Here is a 21,839-nt window from a genome sequence, read left to right as displayed (position 1 = left end):
AGATAGGAAAACAGCCATAAGAGGATAAGGATTTATTTTTAAGTTTTTATTTAAATTCCAGTTAGTTACCATACAGTGTAATATTAGTTTCAGGTGTACAATACAGTGATTCCACACTTCAGTACAACACCTGGTGCTCATCACAAGTGCACTCCTTAATCCTCATCATCTACTTTACCCATCCACCTCCCCTGATAACCATCAGTGTGTTCTCTATAGTTAAGAGTCTGTTTCTTGGTTTGCTTCTCCTTTTTCCCCATTTGTTTTATTTCTTAAATTCCACACACAACTGAGATCATATTAGGTATTTGTCTTTCTCTGAGTTAGCTTAGCACAATACTGTCTAGCTCCACCCATATTGTTGCAAATGGCAAGATTTCATTTTTATGTCTGAGTATATTTCATTGTGTGTGTGTGTGTGTGTGTGTATGTACACACACACACGCATAGATAGATAGATAGATCACATGTTCTTTAAGAGGATAAGGATTTAAATCCATTCAGAGACGATGGAGGTAACTACTACATTCTGCTGCTCCTATGGAACAATTAAGTTAGAATGTAGTCAAAGATAAAGCGAAGACAGAGTGAGCTCCTGTTTACTAATGGAAAATAAAGGATTACATCATTGTTCGGTTTCAACTCAGGGTGCTAGAAAGTGGTGTTAGTACTGCATGAAACATTAAGACATCTCATTCACAACATTTTTAAAGTGTTGTGATTTTCATAAGCCTCACAAAATTTTAGCAAAGTCCATGACATTTGTACTCTCTAATTCACAAGTACAATTTAAACCATCAAAATCATCATATTTACACCCCGTTTAAATTAGAGTTCAAGCTTATGTCCAAGCTTCAAGAGTTGCAGGTGGAACAATGTCAATTTTCGGCTGAAATATTGCATATATCCTGAATTTGTTCTGTCAGACCAGGAGAGAAACTATCAAAGGTCCTTACATCCATCTCTAGTTATCACACATTGTGCTCACAATGTTCTCAAATAGTAAGAAAATAACTCTGAAGGGGTTATTAGCACTGTTTTGACACTTCTCATTAATGTCTACCCTAAAAATGGTCCATAATTAAAAACCCTCTGCTTCAATAAATGTGGAATTGAACCGTAATTTTTATTATTTCTAGTCATAGCATTATATGGCACCTTAAAATTATGTTCAAGACTACTTATTAAAAAAAATTTCTTAGTGTTTATTTTTGAGAGAGAGAGAGAGAGAATGAGCAGAGGAGGGGCAGAGAGAGTGGGAGACACAGAATCCGAAGCAGGCTCCAGGCTCTGAGCTGTCACCACAAAGGCCAATGCATCGGGACACTCAGGTGCCCCACACAACTACTTTTCTTATTCCTCTCCTTAAAACTTGTTTTTCCTTAGAAATTTGACCTTACTTTATTACACTTCAAAGTCATCCTAAGTTTTACCTGGGCTCCTGATGTTCCACCATTCACAAAATTCTATCAATCCTACCTCTCTGGTCTCTGTCATCAGCTTTCCTTTTCTGCTAGAACCTGGAGTTTAGTCCCCATCATCTTTTGCCTACAGTTACTGCCCTAAGTTCCTTTCCTTGTTCTCCAGCTCAGCCCATCTGTCACACTACAACTAGAGTATTAACTGTGAAACAAAACCAATCATATCACTCCTTATGTGGGCATTTTCAATGATCCCTTTGACCTTCCTAATAAGGACCAAACTAAGTATGACACACAGTTACCTTTGTAATCTGACCCTATCTATCTCTCCCAACTCATCTTCCCAATTCCACACCCCCACCCTTTTGCCCATTGCACATTAAATTCAAGTATTTGCCATTTACAGGTAACACTGTGAATACATTAATGCTATCTCATACTTTTGTACCTTGTATGTTCCAAAGTCCTTTTCTCCTATCTGAATGGAGGTAAAGTCCTTCCTTTCACTACCCCAGAGGGTGGATCATTCTCTTCTATGCTAATCCTAAAATTTGTGTATGTATGGTATTTACCACACTGAATGGTTATCCTGTGTGTGTGCAGGACTGTATGCATGTGTGCAACTACTAGACTGGGCAGCTTGAAGAGTTTATGCCTAGTAAATCTTTTCATTTACTAGGGCCTAGTCTCCTAGGAACGACTATTAGAACCTAGAACTAGAACCTAGAAATCTAGAATGTTACCTAATTTAACTAATGCTCAATAGACATTTGTTAAATCAGAATGCAATTCTACTATAATGTATTTTGGCACATCATAATATCTATGAATCCAAGAAAAAAAGCATAGGACTTAAGTAAAACTAAAACTTGAACTGGGTTATGCCAAAAAAGATTTCCGTTTATCTGTAAATATATACGCAGGAAATACTTTTCCACGGGCAACTTTTGATTTACAGAATAGAAGGCAAAGAGGGTCTACCTAAATCTGTGAGATGCTGGAAGTCTGGCTTGACTGCTTAAAATAGCATCCCTTCTTTTCAGGAGTGAGAACAAATCTGATATAAATAATACCTCTGTAATCAAGTACTCTACAAATTTGCTACGGTGATTAAGATTTGGGAGGCAGAAGAGACTCCAGAAGGGAATAAGGCTAAAAACCATTAGGTTCAGTACACAGTAACTCAGGAATGAAGACAAGCAGTGGCCAGAGTGAGGGAGGCATGGTCACTCATGAGACTACACATGGTTCCCACATAAGAAACAAGATCACAAAACAACTGTTTGCTATACAGTGCTTGTTACAAGGAGTGCTTTCCCTTGGGATGACAGGGATCGTAATCTCAAAGACATGTTAGTCCTCCAGAGCATGCCAACTGTACTTTGCAAATAGGAATGTGAAAATGGGCCTTGGACATTATGGCTATGGTATGGACTGTCTAAACCAACAAACAAAGCTTAACTGTTATCATAACACAGTCCAGAACGAAAATCTAATTTATCCAAGATCCTATTTAAACTTCAGGTAAGAAAAACCTAGAAACTTATATCCTTGTTCCCATCACCATACACTTCCTTGCCCCCAAATTCACTTCCAACTGTCCCCTACAGACCCAGACTTCTGTTTATTCAAAAGTTCCATACTTAAATGCTTAAAGATTTTACAAAGGTGTAAAGAATTAGGGGGGAAAATGCTATAGAGAATCTTGCGTGTTGAAGACTGAGATACAGCACTTAAAATAAAGGACAACATGGAGAAGAAAAAAAAATTACAATAGCAAACTCAAATGCAACTGTTAATATTTTATATTTCCTTTTTTCCTTTATACACTGTTTTCCTCCCATCACAATATAACACATCAAGCTACACAATTCTGTGCCCTAATTTTGTCTATATATATATATATATATATATATATATATAAACATTAACATCCCATATAAATTGTATTTTCTGAAATAATTTTAATATTATCATACTATTCAGACAATAAATGTACTCAGGTAGTAAATTATTCATCCCACCGATGGGTATTTAGACTTTCCAAATGCTTACTACTTAGGAATCTCTCCTCAAATATCTACATGTATAGGATTTTGCCATGTACATACTTTTTTCTCCTTAGAATGAATTCCCCTCAAAAGTTGAGGGGAACATGAACATTTTATAGGAAGTTTTCACAATCGCTCAACTGTTTTGCCCCCAAATTGTACAAATCTACAATGCCATCAGCAATTTATGTTTCCCTATACCTTCCACTATGCTAGGCTATCCTATAAAAAAAAAAAAAAAAAAAAAAAAAAAACCCACAAGATTACTATTAAAATTGAATAGTTCTCTGGCAACTATTAAAGGACATTTATCTTTTAACAAGTATGTCAGTACTGATGTGTAAATAGGAATTTCTTCTATCAGCAAAAAATAGTCATTCATCTTATAAAAGAGAAAAAGTGATTTCAAAGTATACAATTTACCACTATTTTTGACAACCTGCTGTTTTTATTTTTTTTGTTGTTAATTAGTCATGTGTACAATAATTCTATGTGACAAATCAATGTTACTGCATATTTGATTTGATTACAAAGCAAAATTATATATACCTAACTTGCACTTCTGCAGCCGGCCATTTACTCATAAAAATGAGAAGAGTAAAAGTAGACATACCCAATCCTGAGCTCTGCTCACTCCAGGCCTTCACAGCTAGTGGCACTGATAGCCAGTTTAACCTGACTCCATTCAGCCTTGTTGTTAAAGTCTGTTTATAAAGTGGCACCAGAAGGAGGATATGGAGGAAGGAATGTTTGTATAGCTCATTTACTTTTATCTGAATCAAAAGAAACTACACTGTCATTTGCTGACATTTTCTTAGCCATCGTAGGGGTTAACACAAAATCATTAAAATGAAAAGAACCAACAAACAGGCTCTTTGGTATTATAGATCAGAACCTTAATGTTATACATAAACATTCTGGTTAGCTTGTGCCTACTATGTTTAGATGTCTAAATTAAGTGTGTATGATCTTATAAACAAATACTAGAACATCTCACGGAAGCATCATCTCAGAAAAAGTGGTATGGTACAAAGCCTCTCTATCTAGAGAGACTTGAAAAAGTTAGTGAACAGTGGAGCAGGGGGCTGGGAAAGACAAGATGATGTTTCATGAATCAAATACTCTGAGCTTACATATATCATCACCTTCTCATAAATGGAGACTATATGGCAAGATGAACCTCAGTTCTAAAAACATGAGGATTTAAAAAAAATTGTAACATTCAGAATCACAATCTAAAAAATAGCTCAGTGGTAAGGACATATTGATTTTGCATTTTCCAGTTAGTCTTCAATCACAAAATGCAACTGTTTCACAGTGTCCAAAATATCAAGTACACCACGAACAGAAATGTCATTGAGCTCTTAAACCTGAAATAGATGACAGCTTTATCTAGGATCAAGAATTCTCCCCCAAACCAAATACACAATTTACGCAAAATAAAATTACATCTTATACAGAGCAACAAGAAAAACAGTAGCACAACGGTCACAAGTGACTGCCAGGTACAATTTCTCTAGGAAAAAAATAAACACGCAAATAACTACACGAGAGTCAAAGGTGATGTACAAGAGGAAAAGGGAAAAAAGGGGGAGAGGGAAATTTAAAAGGTCCAAACCACCTTAAATCTTCTAAAGTTAACAACGCATCAAGTTCTGTTCCACACACTTAGCATGTACCTCTTTGTGCTTATTCTGCATATGGTTGCTAGATGTGAGTTATTAGGGCAATCAAATTATTAATGCCCTTGGGCGAAGGCTAATTAAATGGGGCATACTGCATAATCAAGTCAATCATTACTTACGGTACTACACTGTCAAATACACTCAATTTTCATCTCAAAAGAGAAAAAATTTTATTCCCTAGGAAATTTTTATTGAATATGAAAGCCTAAGTCTAGTTCACAAAAGTACAAAATGGATACCAAAGTAATTTGCTTAGGGTGAACTTCCTGGAGACAGAATTAAAAAAAAAAAAAAAAAATTCCAATACTTAATACAAATATCCTACAATAAATATACTTTCCTCTTAATTAGTTTTAATGAGTAGAGGAGGATGATTTATTTCAAACAAAAGCCTATAAAACATATGCGGCTGAATATCACAATATAATCCCTTTTCAACAAGTGTTTACAGATGAAGGGGAAAAAAATCAAAAGTTACATAATTTGAGAAGAGGAGAAGGGCTTTTAATAGATAATATCTTCTAGAGCTGATAATAGTCATAATAGGATGATCATCACATAGTAAAAGTATTTAAGATGAAAACAATTTAAGGGGTTTTATCCTCTCTGGGGATGGATACCACAGTCCAGTCAACATTAAACACTGTTTATAGAAAGCAAATATTAGAAGTTCTTATTGAAAAACATTATTCTAAATTATATACCTATCAAAACAGCACAAACTTTCATAAGGTGTTTTTTGGACTTTCTGACTGAGAGCTTCCAAGTAATGAGACAAGCAAGAAAAGAATTTTACTTTCCTTAGTGGGTAGTCTTTACAAACCAGTCCTTTGAAGGTCTTTTCACAGACACTTTCTTTGTCATGATTATTTCTTTTCTTCCTATCTCCTAATCCAATACAGTACTCTTTTATAGGGAAAGTAGCAATATTAAGATTCTAGTTCCTTCTGTATTGCTTTAAATCATTGAAGAGAAATTCTTATGGCCTTAAAGTAACTTGCATATTTCTTAGATATTTAATGACTGACCCTCAGTAATTATCTCTTATAAGTTAACAGTGATAAGTACATGGAAATACACCTAAAACCACCCAGAAAAGGAGTTACTGGATTCCAAAATTGAATCAATTGCAAAAATGGCCATTTCTATGTCTAATTAGAGATCAGAACCAAGAAACAGCTTTGGAATAAGTCTCAAGTGCTAAGACGAGTTAGATTCTGAGCTCCATCTGAAACCTGATCTGAGCTGACAGAACTATAAATTTCTTAAACTCTTTCCCATTTCCTACTTCCGGAAGTAACTTCAAATGAATGTCTCATGGTATCCTCATGATATAAACATGCCTCCTCATTCCTGCAAAATCTTGCCTATAAATAGAAATACACCACTTTTAGTGGCAGCTCCCTGTTTAGGAGATATTCTCACACTCCAAATCTCAATGTGTACATTTCATGCTTTCTATTTTATCTTGAATAATTACTAAATATAATTTTTCTTTCAAGATATTGTGAACATGCTACATACCTGTTGTCAACTTTCTTGTCAAGTTCTAATTGTCCTACACCTAATATGGACCAGTGGCTTTCAAACTTTATTATGCCTAAGAATCACCTGGGGCATTTGTAAAATGCAGATTCCTGGGCCCCACTCGCCGTTCTCTAAGTGATCCTGATGCAGGTGGTCAGAGGATCAAACTTTAGAACTCTGGTATAGGCGGTTCTTAAATTTATGGCAAGTTGCATTCCTAGAAAAACTGCCATAAGTCAAAATGTCATTAGTTGAATCTGATTTTCTCCTATAAATCATAATGTAAATAGGAAGTTACAAATTTAATAAAGGGACTGGTGTTTACATGTCGAGAGATGTGGCTTAACATCACACTTCATTACCAGTACACTGTTAAGTATAAACCTTTCTAAATACACAAAGCACAACTAAGAACACAGTAAACAATTATGAAGGACTTAATATGATAAACAGCAGTCTACCACATGAGGTTGTTTTTTAAAATGTAATTCCTGCTTTATTTTTACTGCAACATAAAACACCTTAAAACATGAAATTTCAAAGGGTTTTCTCTGAGAACACAGGCAACTTTAAGAAGACTTTTGATAATATTTAACCGTTGGATACTCTTTCAGAAATTAATTCAGAGTATTATCACTTTGTGGGCTTCTGTTTGCAAATAAAATCTGAGTGTTCATTAACATGTCTAACTCCACCTTGACCTATTTCATCTCATCACAGGATGCGACTGAGCTCATCTCCCAAAACAGCAGTTCCATAAGATTCAACCGGAGCAATTGCCTTTACAAAACACTTAATGAACCACTGCATACATTCCTCATCCACTGATCCTTCACAATGTTTTCTCCTTTAGTGTCCAAAGCCTCAAAAGCTCTGGCTTAAATGTGGTCAGATTCAAAGACAGAAAAAGCAGGAGTTTGTTTTGACCTAACAATTCTTCCAATTTTGGACAAAGGTACTAAATAATAGTATCAAGGCACGTGCGCTGTATCAAGGCATATGTGTTATATATGTAATAATCACCAGGTCGGGTCACTACTTTTTCCACTTCGTTAATCATTTTAATCGTCCTCAAAATATTCAGTGGATATTGTCTTTGGATCTGCCTTCAATACCAGCTTGCCAGTTGAAAAAGAAAACAAAACAAGATCTTTCCATTTCAAAGCTTCACAACAAATTATTCTGCCTTAGTTGGTTACTTTTAGTCTCTTCTCTCTTTTTCCCTTTCTGGCCCTCATTAGACATCATTTTCTCAGCTGTTTCAGGCCAGAGAGAAGCAGTGACCGTGCCTGCGAATAGAAAACCTCCACCGGAGAACAAAGCTCAGAACTAGAGTGCAGCTGAGAACAGCTCAGCAAGCAGTGGGGTCTAAGATCTAAAGCCATGTTTGCATTCCCCGTATGAAACAGGACAATTACTAAGCCCTGTAAGAAGAATTAACTGTAGTTTCAAAACCAAAACTGAGGGCTTAATTCCTACTCTATGCCTTCCTGTCCTCCCTCACACGCCACTACCATAGTTACTTTTTTATACACTGTGCCTCACCTTACAATTACAACATTCCAACTTTATGATTTCTAAAATTCAACCTCTCCAGTGTATTTTCAACTACCAAATAGTTCCATCTCATACTAACAATCTGAACTCACCACTGACGTCAATCTTTCCCACGTCCTGTGTCCTATCCACCCTCAAGATTTTTTTCTCTTCTACTTTTACAATTTTTGCTTAATTCATCCCACATTTTCCTTTGTAGTCTTCCTTCTGTTTTATAATAATGCCTCTTAATCTGTTTTAAAATGATCACTGATTTATTTAATATTTATTATAAAAGGCTTCCAATGATTTATATTTATTAATCACCTGCCAATAAACACGTTAGTAGAATTCAGGTCAAGGATAATCTAAATCAATTGGGATAATGATTATGAAAGCATTCTGAAAAATTACTGTTAATTTAGTTACTGCAATTAGGATCAGTAACATTTAGCGGAGGACTGTAAATATACATTATCAAACTGATGGTACCTGAGAGTTTATATGTTCCTACTAACCGTGTGCAATCTCACTTCGTAACAACTTATAAAAATGGTCTTTGAACACTGAAAGCCAAACCATTTGTTAACAAATATTTGCCTGACATGATTCCAACATATTTGAAAGAGTCAGAGAGTTAAACCATGCAGTAACACATAGCTTTAAAATGGCAGTCCAGACATTAAGGAAACATACAAAGTTCAACAGTTTGGACTGATACAAATTTCAAATGCATAAAAGGTTATTTTGAGAATATTAAAATAATTTGAGGCCTATTTACTTTATGAAAGTACTCACCTGACTCTTGCAAGTATCTATATACCAAGAAGTTGACCTCATCACTGCTTATACTCATCTTTATTCCCACTTAAACCATGAGGTCACAACACAGGATATAACCCTAAAAATAAAACAAAGTTAATTAAGTATTTTCTCAATAAAATATTTTTAAACAAAATGTAAACAATGTTGTAAAAACCATTCGATTTTATTAAATGATGTAAAATGAAGGTTCTATATTGCCTAATAATAAACCCTAACAAAGTTTTTCCAATAGTTAGTAATAGATTACACAACCAAAACATGGCTGGGTCTATTTTTCTGCAGGATAACATATTTGCAAAAAAGGATTCAAAATTTATAAAAGGGCTGTAGCATCCTATTTTATTTGACTGTATCCAATAGCATAAAAAGTTATTTCCTCTTTATCCTTAACTGTAAAAAAACAGAACATTTTAGGACTCAATACTATTTAGGAAAAGAATGATTTTAGAAAGTTGGATGTGGGACAAGACATCTATGCTGGTTTTGTCTACATAATCTGGTAGAATTTGAAGTCCCCATTTTCTCAATATCTAATCTGCAATGTTCAAGTTTCAAAAAGATCTAGGTATATATAAAGCAGAGAGGTGGGAATATAGTTTCCAGAACTCAAATGATATTCTCTTAATGGACATACTTAAGCCCTGAAATCAGAGGGAGGGAAAAAAGGAAACAGACAACTAACTTAATTATGCCCTAATTATATTTATATGTTCTCATGTCATGGAAATTATTTTAAAAGAAGTCAACATTTTTTGCAGAGTCAGACAGTAAATATATTAGGCTTTGCCACCCATACGGTTTCTGTTAAAACCACTCATCTCTGTTATAGTACAAAAGCAGCAACTAACAAGATGTAGACAAATGAGTCTGGCCATGTTCCAATTAAACTTTTATTTATGGACAGTGAAATATGAATTTCATATGACAAAGTTGTAACATAAAATATTTTCCTTTTAACTTCTTTTTAAGCACTTAAAAAAAAAAAAAACCCTTTCTTAGCTTGTGGTTCACATAAAAGGCTAGTGGGCCAGATTTGACCTAGACTGTGTACTTTCTTGGTCTTTATTTAAAAAGGATATACTGACATTTCTTCAGTATAAAGGTGTATCTAACATCATGTGCCTATGTTGATTGTCCTGCCACATCATGGGTCTCTTTATGATGCAGCGGTCACAGTATATTTAAAAGTCACAAATTAACAAACACCTGAGCAGGCTGCCATGTGACAGGAACCATTACTGCCCTAAGTTGTGGAAAAAGTGGTGACTAAGCATATCAAGCTTCTGTCGCAGAAAAGAACAAAGACAAACAAGGAAGTAATAACAATTTTCCAGTGACACACACAGAGGAAACCCTAACCAAATTCAGCAGTATGGGAATACATCTTGAAGAAAGCATCACTGGTATTTAGACCTGCAAGGATGGATGGGGAGAGTGAAAACACAAATGTTTTAGGGAGGAAGGCAGGGAACGTAAGGAATCTAGTGAGCAGTAACAGTTGTGGAAAGGCTGGATGAAAAAAGAAAAACAAAACACTGAAGTAAGCCTTGAAACACAAACAAAAACCATGTTCTGAAGGACCCTGACAGCATCACTTAGAGAAAATACACTGAAAGGTTTTAAGCAGGGTAGCGGAATGAAGAGACTTACACTACAAAAAGATCATCCTGGCTCTGAGATGAGGAAGAGACTGGAAGGGACTGTAATAGGAGGATGCTGCAGTAATCTAGTGGACAAATGAAACCTGGGCTGTGGCACTGAAGCCAGAGAGAAGTACAGGGGTTCCAAAATGTGACCAACAGGACACAGAAAGAGGAAAAACGAAGAATCAAAGGTTTCTTTTAGGAAATCTGGATCAGCAATACTTCCACTTACTGAGATGAGAAACTATGGAAGAAGAGTAGCAATTATCTTCATATAGAGAAAAAGATATTCTCCCCCAAAATTAACTCAGAGTACAATTAACAGCCTGAATGTTTCAAATGATAAAGATAAATACTCCTTGGATTATTTCGGCTCAAGACATCTTGTCTAGATGTTACTATGGTACATTAGGTGATTTATGCTCTGGAGGATATCTTGCTAAAATAATCTTGACCCAAAGTAATGTGTTGCAATGCGTCTGGTACACACAGTGGATATTAAATAGCCAATTTTTAAAGCATGTTGAACCAAATGATTGTAAAAGACAAAACAACCAATCCCATACCATTATAAAATTATGTGAAATTGAATCGTAATTTGACCAGTCGTGGATATCCGTTTGTAAGGGGAATAATTCATAACTATTTCATTAACAGGATAATTTCCCAAAATGAGATGTGCTAGGTAGAATCCAAGTGAAACAAAGAAAACAGAATAACTATTCCTTTCCCTTTATCATTCAGTTTGACACTCAAATAATAAACACTGGCACTCAAAGACCTAAGATGCAAAGGTTTTCAATTAATGCTTGGGTCCGATAAGCTAAGGCCATCAATATCACAATTTAAACCAGTGATCAGTGGTGTTTCAGCATCACCTAGTATATTCCGGGGCAAAGAAAAATACGAACCAAACTGATATAAATTATTGCATATAAAAGTTCTAATACTAAGTACATATTGCTGATATACTTTAAAAAGTCATCACAAAGAACACCAAACACGCAGAGCAAAAAAGTTCTTATCTGTTCAAATTACTATGAACTGGTGTATTCCACTGATCATAGTGCTATGTCAATTTCTGGAATCAAGGGTAACATTTTTTTAAGGGAAAAGGATGAATTATTCAAATTTTAAAAAGTATTATTCCAGCTGTCATCCTACTTCAGCTAGCTCTTTTACATCCTCAGAAAGAACCTTATTGTCACCCTTATGCCAAGTGTATTCCTAAAGCAGACAAAGCGCTGTGCCGAGAGTAGGAATGAAGTAAAAGTTGGCTCACGCCTTACAGAACTCAGTTTTTCAATGAAGAGAAACATACAAACAAACGTATCATTTAAAAAAAAAATTGTAAATTTAATGCAATCCTGCTTTAGAGGTTTCCATCACAGTTGTAATAAAACTACATAGAGTCTACAGACTTGAGTCTGTCCACTTTCAAAGATACTCAATTCTAGAATATGGTTCATTATGAAACTGATCCTTTTAAATTGTAACCTCAAAAAGACACCTGAAAAGAAACAGGATATTGGACAACAAAATTAAATAAGGTCACAAAACAGCAGTGAGAAACTCATCCAGTCTTTATCCTACACCATCCAAGTGTCAGGCCTGCTACAGATTATTATGTGTAAAATAAGGAGCTGATGGACTATTAAATAAATAAGATACTCAAAATAAACTAACCCTTCCTGAAGTCACAAAGCAATTTTTTGTATATTCTACTTCATCATACTTATTTATCCTTAAATAGTAAATGACTGAGTTCTAATGAATGAATGAATAAATAAATGCCAGTGTACTTCTCCATCCTAACTCTCAGGAACAGCCTATAAACTCATAAATCTGTTATTTGAAACTCGCATCAGTCATAGGCAATCAGTTATTTAATCAGATCCATAGCTATATTAAAATAGTCAAAAGTAAATATAAAAGTCTTTTTTTAATAAACTTTTTTCAAACGTTTATTCATTTTTGAGAGACAGAAAGAGACACAGAGTGAGCAGGGAAGGGGCAGACAGAGAGGGAGGCACAGAATCCGAAGCAGGCTCCAGGCCTGATGCGGGGCTCAGACTCAAGAACTGTGAGATCATGACCTGAGCCAAAGTTGGACACTTAACTGACTGAGCCATACAAGCACCCCTAAAGTTAGACTTTTTAAAGAAAGTATTTATTTTGGGGGGGGGGAGGGAGGGAGAATGAATATGCTGGCGGGGGGGGGGGGGGTAGAGGGCAGACAGAGAATTCCAAGCAGGCTCCGTGCTGTCAACCCCAAAGTGGGACTCAATCTCATGACTGTGAGATCATGATCTGAGTGAGCCAAAATCAAGAGTCAGACACTTAACCGACTGAGCCACCCAGACAGCCCATAAAAATCAATCTTAACTAATATTTAGCCAAAGCATTTATATTAAAAGTATATTTAGTATTTTAAATGTTCAGTATGAAGTATTTTACTTTAAGACTTTATAGAGAATAATTTAATAAATATTATAAAAACAGGACTGTTGAGACAATTCAGCTATGATTCACTCAACTGAATATGTACAGCATTTTCAGCATCACAAAACTGAGTTCAGCATACACACACTGAACAATAACTGCCCCACACATTTAATCATCTAGATCCCCCTCAGAGAAAGATGGATACTCTCTTCTGATTTCATTCCTGGAGCAAGCCAGTGCCTAATTATGAACCTAAATCACATTATTTTAAATTTAAAAGAATGAAAAAAAAGTGAAAGTCATGGGTAGAAATAAAGAAACCAGGAAGATTTTCTTAAATGTCCTGCCGACCACACACTGTTAAGAGATCTGGAAACCCTTTGCATGACACAGAATCAAATGTTTAATTGAAATTACTTTATCTTACAAAATGTATAGTGGTGGCATATTATCTCATAACAGAAAATTTTTGTGCTGCTCGACCATTTGGATGATCCTAATCTTTCATTATTCTAAAACTGCCATCAGGATATTTATGCTTAAAGCAGTTTTCTTTCATTTCTTTTTGGCAGGTGTGCCAAATATTAATGAATATTTCTCAGGATCAGGAAAAGTCTCTACAAGTAAATGACTGGACCAAATGAAATAAATAAATGGTTATTCCAATTTTTTTTTTTTTTTAACTAAGGCCTGGTCAACACACAATGTTATATTAAGTTTCAGAAGTACAACATGGTGTACATTATACTGTGCTCATCACAAGTGTGGCTACCATCTGTCACCACACAATGCTATTAGAATACTACCGGCTACACTCCTCTTGTTGTACCTTTTAACCTCATGATTCACTTATTCCATAACAAGACCCCTCTAGATGAAACAGGAAAACGTTCAATTTCACCAATAATAAACATAAAAACATTTGGCCATAACACTAGCAAAGATTTAAAAATAATACTCAACATTATCAAGATTGTGACAAAACAGAAAATTTATCTTTAAATATATCTACAAATATCTGCCACAGCTATTATTCGTGGTTTGTGAGTTCGAGCCCCGCGTTGGGCTCTGTGCTAACAGCTCAGAGCTTGAAGCCTGCTTCCGGTTCTATGTATCCCTCTCTCTCTGTTCCTTCCCCCACTTGCACTGTCTTTTGCTCTCTCTCAAAAATAAATAAAGGTTAAACATTTTTTTTTAAATAAGAACTGTTTTATTACTGGCAAGTAACTGTCAACACCACCTTGGACACTTGGGGTTACCTTTCCAAATAAGTATCAATGACCCACAGGGTCTCAAGGTGATTGTTATGCCAGGGATGGTATGGTGCTGGGAGTCCACTTAACAAGAAGGATAACTTAGGCTTCTCTGGAACTCAGCAGCTGAGACATGGAGTGACTATAATTAGCAAGATGAAGAAAAGGGTGGCTTGCCTCTTACAGCTTCTATTGCCAGTGTCTGACAAAACACACCACTATTCCTGCCTTCCAGATTTGGACAACTACTCCATTCTCAGCCCTGTGGTTTAAATGGGATGGACTTCCTGGTTGAAAGGAAGGCACTTAGTCAATCAGCATATTTTATCTTCAGGAAGGGCTGACGTCCCACCCCCACAGATACACATTACCTCCCTCCCCTCTGATCCAACTCAATCACTCCTGGTGAATGAATGCTAGAAGACTTTTGCTGGTTTCAAGGAAAGACAACTTCCTCCTTTCAGAAAGGAGTGGGCAGATAGCAAGGACACTATGTACATAATCACTGAGGTTAGAGCAGAGATGAGAGAGAAACAGAAAAGCACAGCAAAGAGACAAAAGAAACTGTTATTAATGACATCAGGTTATCTATTAAGCAACTGGATTAAGTACTATCTGAAGCTAATTTACCACTGTAATTCAGTTAAAGAAATCAAAAATTAATTTTATTACCTAAGCCAATTAGATTTGTCAGTTGCAACCCAAAAAAGGCAGACAAATCGGGGGAATTATGTTTTAAAACAAGAAAATGACTATAAAATTCGTGATTGACCATACCTGGAGAAATAAAAAGCGGGGGGGAGTCACATTTTTTCAGTTTCTAGACCAGAAAGTATAAAAAATTACTCATATATATGGGGTGCCTAGAAAGCACAGTTCTCTGGGGAGTCACACTTTATGTATGTTGAACTAGAGGTAAAACAGGACATTCCAGCAGAAATGCTCTAGCGTAGTTATAATATTACAGCTCACGTCTTATGGAAAGTGGTATCTCTCATTCTGTTCCCCTCGTACAGGAAAGCCAATCTCTAGTTGTATTACTTTGGGGTGATAAACCAATCCAAACAAATGCAGATGAGCTACAATTGTGGGGGTGGGGTAGTGGGGTAGTGACAAATGAAAAGTAAACACTACAATGGTCATGAAATTAATTAACAAAACCTAAGAGGGGAAAAATGCATTAAAGCACTATTTTCTGACCAATATATTTTATTCACTCAGTCAAAACTTCGGTTAAACACTTCTAATGTACCATCATTCCAGACAGGTACTGGAGATGTGGCTATACAAAGGAGACCAAGGCCAGACCTTGTGACTTTACAAGGTGTTGTGAAGAAAACAACTAATTGCAACTTGGATAAGAAAAGATACAGAAAATTATGGAAGCACAAACCTCAAGGCTGAGGGTATAGGTAAGCAAAGGACGTAAAATGCAAGTGGCTTACAGGTTTCTGTAAGTATTAGAAGAACTAATTTTCTTTTTAAAATGTTTGGAATGTACCAAGTTATCTCTGCTCCCATGTGTGTGCACACTGCTTCTCATTCATTTGAATGTTAAGGAAAATGAAGCAGAAGAATATTTGCATTTATTGAGAAGCTCCTGCATGCTATGTACGGGGTTAGGCATTCTACACATTATTTAATTTCTTCTTCAGTATTTAACTTCCTCATTTTAATGTCAGAGCAGAGACATATAAGAACTATATTTCTATATATTATTAAAATACTAACATGTTATTAAAATACTAAACTACTTTCCTCAGGACATAAAACACACACAGGAAAAAGAGTATGGAATTTATAACATAAAATAATTTAATGACTATGAAGAATCAAAATTCTTAGTACTGGAAGGTCCTAAGAAGTTGCTAATTCCAAACCATGACATACATTGCCAAGGCTCCATGTACAGTGCAGGCTATCAGCGCTCAGCTTACATGGACTATGCTGGGAATGGCAGTCCTAACCTGGTCAGCCAGCCACTGCAGCAGTCACAAACAGATGATTACAATATCCTGCTAAATAACAGTCTCTAAACTCACACAGAATCATTTATCAAAACTAATTTGTTGGGTGTAAGTTCTCAATCTGCTGTGAAGCAAAGTAGACCATAGTTTATTTCAGCAAAGTAAACCACTGCTGCCATATTACTCACTGAGTTATTGCAGGAAACTCTTGTCGAATTGTCTTGCTAACACCAAAACACACTGCAAAAATACATCATCATAACTAACAATAAAAAAGAAAAAAAAAAAACACAAAGTGTATGTGGGGAGGCAAATGAACCAGAGGAGAAAAATTAAATCAATTTACTCATTAGCAAAGTGATGGTGGTTACGACCATCTTATGAGCTGAAATGTCCCTGTAGAATTCTTATGTTGAAGACCCAACCCCAGCAGTATCTCAGAATGTTACTTTATTTGGAGACAGAGTCTTTATTTAAAGAGGTGATAAAGTTAAAACAAGACCATTAGGGTAAACCCTGATCCAATATAACTGGTGTCTTTATATGAGGAGAAAGATACTAGGAATGCATGCACAAAGACAGACTATGTGAGGTCACAGTGAGAAAGAAGGTGGCTGGCTGCAAGCCAAGGAGGCCTTTAATAAGTAATCCTGCCGACACACCTTGATCTTGGAATTCCATTATCCAGAACTATGGAGAAAATAATTTTCTGTTGTTTAAGCCATCCAGTCTGTGGATTTTGTCATGGCAGCCCTAGAAAACTGATATACAGCCATTATTACAAATTCTTAAAAACTGTGATCATTCATCGGGAGGCTTTAAAATCACTGATGTTAAACTCACAATGCCTAGGACCTACCTTTTTGAAAATTTGCCGCTATTTTTAGGAACCCATCCTGTTCAAAGACATTGAGATTAACAGGATACATTAACATTTTATAATCATCTGCCCCGCAATGCCCTTCTCCTTGAACTGCTCCCTCTCCCCCACCATGAAACACTCTCAGGAACAGCACTGAAAAATGCATTACCCTTCATTTCCTGCCTCATTAAAAATAATTAAAATTCTACCAATGTTAGGCAATAACACTGTTGTGTGTATAAAATATGGTACAATGAAGGAAGGTATCTCTTAAGATTTAACTTTGAAGTAGTTGATAATATAGCTTAAAATACGTATAAAGCACATTTGAGAATGTACTTTTGCCATGCTAAATCTTATAAGGTGTCACAAAATTTTTTTACACTAAATGTAATCATGTTTTCCAAATTACTTTTGTGAACTATACAGCACAACATTAGGGGGGTGCCTGGGTGGTTCAGTAGGTTGAGAGTCCGACTTCAGCTCAGGTCATGATATTGCGTTCATGGGTTTGGGCCCCACATCGGGCTCTGTGCTGACAGCAACCTAGAGCCTGCTTCAGATTCTGTGTCTCCCTCTCTCTCTGCCCCTCCCCTACTTGTGTGCTCTCTCTCTCTCAAAAAATAAAATAAGATGTTAAAAAAAAAAAAAAATAAAGTGCAACATTAGGATTTAGAAATAATCTGATAATTTCAGAAAAAACACCAAGTTCTAAACGAAATACTTCAGCTTATTTTAATACTAACCAAACTAAAACAAAAACAAAACCCATTAACAACAAAATCAAATCATCTGGCTGATTAAAGCATTAATGTCAAACAACAGCATATTTACTTTTTTGTGTATTAGCCCTGAACTACAACTACAGCTTAATTATCAAACGTTTTAAGGACATCTTTTTAAGGCTACCTGTAATATTAAGTCCAAAAAAAGCAAAGAAGTATGTTTCCAAAGAAAAAAAATTCTACCACTCTTCACATTAGGATAAATGTTAAGTTTAAACTGTATTTTTAAAGACCCGATCTCAGGAGATAATTTTTATTCACACTATTAAAAAGAAGAGAATATCTTTTTATAAATTTAAGTATAATTAATATACAGTATTATATTAGTTTCAAGCATACAATATGATTCAACATTTCTATACATTACTCAGTACTCATCACGAGAAGTGTACTCCTAATCCGCCCCCCTTCACCTATTTCACCCATCTCCCCCACCAACCTCCCCTCTAGCAATCACCAGAGGCTGCTCTCTGTATTTACAAGTCTTTTTCATTTGCTCATTTGTTTTGTTTCTTAAATTCTACATGAATGAAGTCATATGGTATTTGTCTTTCTTGGACCTATTTCAATAAGCATTATACCCTCTAGGTCCACCCATGTTGTTGCAAATAGCAAGAACTCATTTTTTTTATGGCCAAGTAATATTCCATTGTGTCTCTGTGTGTGTGTGTACACACACATATATAAAATCTTCATTCATTCACCTATCGATGGGCACTTGGGTTGCTTTCATATCATGGCTATTGGCAAATAAGGCTACAATAAACACAGAGGTGCATATTATCTTTTCAAATTAGTATTTTTGTTTTCCTTGAGCAAATACCCAGTACTGGAAGTACCAGATCATATGGTATTTCTATCTTTGGATATTTGAGGAAACTCCACACTTTTCCACAGTAGCTGCACCAATTTGCATTTCCACCAAAAAGGAGAAAAATCACCTTTTAAAATATAAACTCTGTATTTCATTTGTTTTATGTAAGACTGTTTTTTGTTTTTTGGGGGGAGGGCTATCTTTGATAATTTGAATATAAAGTACCAGTAAAAAGACAACAGCATCCTCAAGAGAAAAAAAAATGCAGCTTAAATTTTTTAAACAGGTAAACAAGATAGTTTGTGAAGGCATTTTACCTTCTAATTTTGGCACATGAGCATCTTCCAGTAATTTTTGTAAGAGTGTAAAGGCTACATTCTTTTTAATAGTTAAAGGCGATTTTTGCGCCGTGAACATTTTCTTCTTTTGATTCTTGTTGCTTTGTTTGTTTTTTGTCAGATTTAATGGTCACTGACGTTCCAAAGTTTGTGAATCTTAAGAAATTAAAGTATGGTGATAATAACTTAGAAGGGAGATGCCTCTAAGTTACCTTTCTTTTCCTTCTTCTTTTTTTTTCATTAGAATCTAGAGCCCTCAGATATAAATTAAAGATAACATGACCAAGAAATAAGATCTCAGGTAGCCTCTATAATTTTAGATCTTCTGGGCCTCTGTTTCTTTATGAGGAAACATTAGATGTCTCACTTTTAAACTTTTAACGACTAGAGTCAGTACAAGTACATAGGGTATTTATGTATGAATCTTACAGCAAAGAGTCACCAGATCATGCAGTGTTTTTTCATAAATCATTTTTAATAGATTTTTAAAAACAGTCAGATGTCAGATGGACACTTCCAGAAATTAGGGAAAGAGAAAACAAACAACCCCACCTCATTAAGAAACATTTAAGTATTACGCCCAATGCTTATCAGGCCAACACTGCTTTATAACACTGATTTATATAAAGACATAGGCAAATGGTATACCAAACCCATTATTCATTAGTAATTGAGACTTCTAATGTCAATCATTTATTTCAACTGTGATCTATACCAGGGGTCTGAAAACTATGGCGTGTGTGTCAAATACAACCTATCACCTATTTTTGTACCACCCATAATACCTTGTGGTTTTTACAAAACACAGAATGGTTTTTACAGAACATTTTTTTAACAGAACATTTGCCATTGATTTAGCGATAGGGAACACTAATTTTGAATCCCAATTAAGCAATATTAAGTCTCAGCAAAGCTCTCTAGACAGAAAACAGTAAAATAGCATCAATTAGGTAATGAGTCAACTCTGATTTAAGTTAAATTGACATTAACTACAGCCCCATTTCTTTTTATACCCAAAAGACCTCTGATGAGCTGCCTCACAGTCCCTAGATGTGCACTTTAACTTGCCATATACGTAAAAAAAATAGCAGTTTACATAGATGTCTTCTAACATCCCTTTAAAATATAAAACTATATGACTTCAGGATGGGCTCAATAAATAATAAATAAATGACAGCCAAAGTATACTGACAGAGGAGTGAAGAGGACAAGAAATTAAAACACTAAGGGAAAATATTTTTTTAAAGATTTTATTTTCAAGGAATCTCTACACCCAACATGGGTCTCAAAGTCACAACCCCAAGATCAAAAGTCTCATGTTCTATCCACCGAGACAGCCAGGTGTCCCAATAGGCCAAATTTTTGGTACATCTTTTCCAATTACTGAGAAGTAATCAGTCATAGGACGATTTAAGGCAAACCACTGTCAGTCTGGAAAAGAAAAGTCTGGAAATGAAAGTTAAGTATGAAAATGAAAATCAAGACACTAGTCCCCTTCCAACTAGCAAGAAAAGCTCTGAATGGGAACCAGTATAAGAAAGGTAACAAAATTTTCTCAATTAAGTCAAACCAACTTACTATCTTATATTCTAGCTTTGGAACAGACATGAAATGAGGACATGAAAGACTAAACCATAGCTAAAAGTTTAAAAAGACAATCACATGAATGGATGGAAACTTTGCTTAAAAATGAGGTATTATAGGTAAAGAGAGAAAAGAGGTACTAGGTATAATGAATTCAGAGTTATAAATAAATACTACTTATAATAGTATATGTGAAACAATTTATTAGACAAGGATTAGGTATTCTTTGGTTCCTAAAGAGGGCAGGCAGGGAACTAAGACAAAACTAAGACTACGGAGCCATAAGTGAATCAGAACAAGTCCTGAGACTGGCTTTATTTGGTAAATCATTTGGAAGAGCAAAAGTAAAAACAGGCAGAAGACTGTTCTAATGGCAGAAATAACATGATTAATATGGATCAAACATCCAAGTATGGGTAAAAAAAAAAAAAAAGGTATAAGATGAGATCAACATTCATCCCAATTGGTAATAAATGCTTGTTCAAATCAAGTGAAGACAACTTAAACCAAATTTAATACTCAGATAACAGACTGGTACACACCTGCATACACACACACACACACACACACACGCACGCACGCACACACACTCCACGAGCCAGCTATGAGTAAACCTTGGAAGACAAAAGGCAAAAGAAAATGGAGTAGAAATTGATGATAGATATGAACTGAGATAGGCTCTGAAGTTTTACTGAAAACTGGGGAAATCCACCATGAAAGTGTCAGAGGTCAATTTCACAGGGTGAAAGAAAACAGTTGACAGTACTGTCCTGTAAGAGGACAGTCCTGTAAGAGGACAGTTTGGTTCCCCAAAACCAAACAAACATGCTCACAGAGGAACAACGACACTGAGGCCCTGCAGTGTCCATCCTTTGTTAAGTACTCAACCCAGTCAGGCTACAGACTAACTGCAAGTACCATCTTATTAAAAAATCTTATCAATACTATCTTATTAAAAAGTCTTAAAAATATTTATTTTTAATACCATCTTAGTAAAATATATTTCTTTCCATTTCATTGTAAATGTACTTCAATGCTAATGCTGTTCAAAGTGCTCAAATCTAAAAATCAGATTTGTTATCTTTGTCCTGCCCATGACAAAG

At 35.4% G+C, this 21,839-nt stretch overlaps 1 protein-coding gene across 6 annotated transcripts in view; it reads right to left on the bottom strand.

The window, feature by feature from the left end:
- Positions 1 to 21,839, bottom strand: part of TBL1XR1 (TBL1X/Y related 1) — a 178,165-nt gene that overhangs the window by 33,462 nt on the left and 122,864 nt on the right. For 4 of the 6 annotated variants that reach the window (XM_053903622.1, XM_053903623.1, XM_019463214.2 and 1 more), the window contains one exon: positions 9,019 to 9,121. The exons of the other annotated variants lie outside the window; for them this stretch is intronic. In XM_053903622.1, the coding sequence (XP_053759597.1) occupies positions 9,019 to 9,076 (58 nt within the window). In that variant the 5' untranslated portion in view covers positions 9,077 to 9,121. The remainder of the gene's footprint in view (positions 1 to 9,018; positions 9,122 to 21,839) is intronic. 6 annotated transcript variants of the gene reach the window in all.

The sequence above is a fragment of the Panthera pardus genome, unplaced genomic scaffold (genome assembly GCF_024362965.1).
Source record: "Panthera pardus isolate Hobbes unplaced genomic scaffold, ASM2436296v1 HiC_scaffold_16, whole genome shotgun sequence".
Taxonomy (NCBI): Eukaryota; Metazoa; Chordata; class Mammalia; order Carnivora; family Felidae; genus Panthera; species Panthera pardus.
This window is presented reverse-complemented; position numbering and strand designations above follow the sequence as displayed.